General features: G+C 23.2%; 1 protein-coding gene across 1 annotated transcript in view; it reads right to left on the minus strand.

Annotated features, from left to right (window-relative positions):
- Positions 1-1,799: 1,799 nt before the first annotated feature.
- The window catches only part of LOC108695150 (odorant receptor 67c-like), a 2,791-nt gene continuing 1,088 nt past the window's right edge, over positions 1,800-3,502 (minus strand). The window contains exons 4-5 of the mRNA XM_018204911.1: positions 2,067-2,222; positions 1,800-1,853 (exon numbers count right to left, since the gene is read on the minus strand). Of these exons, the coding sequence (XP_018060400.1) occupies positions 1,800-1,853; positions 2,067-2,222 (210 nt within the window). The remainder of the gene's footprint in view (positions 1,854-2,066; positions 2,223-3,502) is intronic.

The raw sequence follows: 3,502 nt of genomic DNA on the forward strand, positions 1-3,502 counted from the left end.
AAAATGAATAAACAATAAACACTAATAGAAGTATCAATTAATTATTAGATTTGTATTTGCTCTATTATATAACTGATAATTTGTGGAAATTTGCTATAAATATAGAATAGAGAACAGTTTTTAATGTACTTTGTAAATTATTATGAATTCTAATAATTAATTATTATCTAATAATAAATTATAACAACGAGACAAAAGTTTTACGTTGTATTACTCTACCATTAAAATTTACTATCAAAAATAAGATAAAAATTTATTGTTTTATATTTACGATTAAAGTAGTATTAAAATATTATTAAAAATAAAAAATATAGATAATATAAATGTAGATATAACGTTGAAAAAACATTCACATTTCAACATGGAATATTGCAACATCTTAGCAACGTTTTGCATGAAAGTTATATTGAGTGTCGTAGAAGAACACAAGAAGAAAAAATAAGAACATATTTGAATTATGAATGTTAACGAATGCATAATCATATATGTTTATATTAATCTAAAATATTCTTTCTTTATGAAACAATTCAATTATGATTACGATAACTGTAATAAAGCACCTCGATATCCCCATAAGTTTGAAGTATCCATACTGAGTGTTAAGTAGAGACTGATAGTTGCTTTTTCTTCACGCAACAAAGTCATTTTGTATGCAATAAAGAATATCTATTTCGTGTAGGAAATATTCTCTAAGAGAAAGACGATCACTTTGAAAGAAGAATCATTAAAAATGTACAATGGCCATAACATGTCTACTCACTTGAGTTTTACATTCTATTAAAAAACTCGAGTAACAGTTTATAAATGCTTTTTACTTTTTTTGTAATCGATCGATTGATGTCAATTTTAGTTTATGCTATAATGTCAAACTGTAACCAGTTATATTCATACTTGATAATATTGTAGTGTAAGTAACGTATTATAATATAGTGTATTACTAGTGTGCCTACATTTAATCAGAATAAAATTGATAAAGGAAATTATTTTACTGCATCCTTTTCTTGTTATTAATAATAAAACTCATAAAACGTTCTAGAAATTTATTTAGAAAATTAGAAATTGATCAATAACGGTATAAAATATTTTGTTATATAATTTTTTCTTATATAAATATAACGAATATAATATTTAAATTAACTCTGTTTATAAAATTTTATTTCTTGAAGGAAAAATTATTACTTTTTCATGTTAAACAGAAGAATATACATATAACTGATTGATATTTTTAGTAATCAAAATATTATATCTATAACATATTAAAAATCTTAGATTTAAAATAAACAGAATTTTTTGATATAAAATTATAGTTTTAATACAATTTTTATATAAAAAAAATTATTTTATTTTATTAAATAGAGGCGATTTCAACAAATGCCTCCATATAGAGTCCTCCATATGGAATAAAACTGGTCAAAACATAAGTTATAAAAACTAAAGGATTTTAGTTTGATATAATTTTTATTTATATGAATTGCTTTTAAAATAAGTTAATTTTATGTAATAATTCATTCCAAACTATTATTAATATTAATCTATATTATATAATATTGCATAAAATCAGTGCTAAAATAAAATTAATGCTTTAACTGGATGTTTTAATTTTAAAATTCATGGAACTATTGATCTGTAACAGTATTTTTAAATTCAAATTAAATTTTTAATTTTTCTGTTACTGCTTAATACACGTCATGTCTCACAAATAAAGCAATAAGATTTATTTATTTTCAAGCTTTATAAGTTATAATATTCTATTAAAAATTGCACATCGGAAAAATTTTACATTCTTCTTATTTTTTTTATCAACTTTTTATTGTGTGCAAGACGGATATATATCCAATGGATGTTCTCATAAACTGAAAAATATATTTTTTAATGATTATATAGTTAATAATATAAACTTTGATTTACCGTAATTATACATATTGTACTATTATAATTGTACATAAATAGATCAAAATAAAAAAATTAAATTTTACATATTAAAATGTAGTACAGATTCTATAATAATTTTTAACAAAATTTTAGTGATATCAATATCTTAATATTCAAAACAAAATCAAACTTACACTGCAAAATGTAGTCATTGTAACAGGAGACAGTTTTCCAGCGGTGAGATAGATCGATTTAGAACCTCTTGTCATTAAGAGTAACAAATCTTCTATAGTTTCTGAATTTAGAGTGTACCATTTGTTGTTATATGCTGCATAATATATTTTATTGCACTTAAAAATATCAGAAGCACTTTTAGATAATAATTGATATTAAATTAGATATTAATTTAGATATTAATTTTAGATATTATGTACATTGTATGTATTAAAATAAAAATTAGTTATCATATGACATTAACAATAAAAAAATTTTGTTTCATAAACCAAAATTTTGTTGTAACAACAAAAATTTGATTGAAATATATTGAAAAAAACTGTTGTTAAAATATACTGAACAAATCTGTAATTTTATATAAACTAAATTGTTTGATATAAACAAATATTTTTATTATTTACGAAACAGAAAAATAATATTGCAAAAGCTGATCCTCCCCCGTACTTAATTAAATCTTAATGAATAAATTATATAATAATGGACTATTTATGCGCTTTCAAAATTCGCAAAAATAATTTTTGCGTTTATTTCAGTTAGCTAAAAAATTTTTTCGTGGGAGGGGGGCTGAGTAGGCTATCAGTCAGTTCCCTATATATTAATAATAACTGATTTGGAAAATCAATTATACAGAATTACGCAGTGAAAAAATGTGAATTGCTTGATAGCGCATAAATTGAAGATATATTTTGCATAGTTAAATAGCGTAATTTTGCAATTTTAAACAACTTAGGGAATATGACTGTTTGCTCTAAGAAAGTGCCTTAAGAGATGCAGCACAAAAATTGAAACTATGTGAAAGCGCATAAATAGCGCATAAATGTGTATTTGATTTTCCAAATTGGTTGTTATTAACACGTGGGGGGCTAACAGCCTACTCAGTCTCCAAAAATTTCTTTTTTTGCGGATTTTGAAAGTACAAGTAAATAACGCATTATTTATAATTTATTTATTAAGATTTAATTAAATGGGAGGGAGGCAGCTAGACAAACATTAATTCTTTTGTTATATAAATAAAATATTTGCTGTTAAAAATTGCACCAAATAAACAGTGTGTTTTTGTGTTGAAGGCACAACAGATTTTTTTTCCTATATACATATATATATATATATAGGGCTTTTTCATTTAATACTAACAGAATAGAATCATGTATTCATCTACTGTGCTATATTTATACAAATCTGAATTAATGTATGCAACATATTACTTATCTACCATGTCTTCTTATAATTGCGATTCCCTAATATTATTTATCCTTTCTTTTTAGTATTGCTAGATATCTTTTAGATGGATAGCTCGTAACGTAACGAAAGTTTTTACAGATTATTACGGATTATTTAAAGTAAAGAGTCTTCTAATATCACATGCGTAATGCGCAATTCATAATGTTATCACGAG

The sequence above is a fragment of the Atta colombica genome, unplaced genomic scaffold, assembly GCF_001594045.1.
Source record: "Atta colombica isolate Treedump-2 unplaced genomic scaffold, Acol1.0 scaffold126, whole genome shotgun sequence".
NCBI classification, from domain to species: Eukaryota; Metazoa; Arthropoda; class Insecta; order Hymenoptera; family Formicidae; genus Atta; species Atta colombica.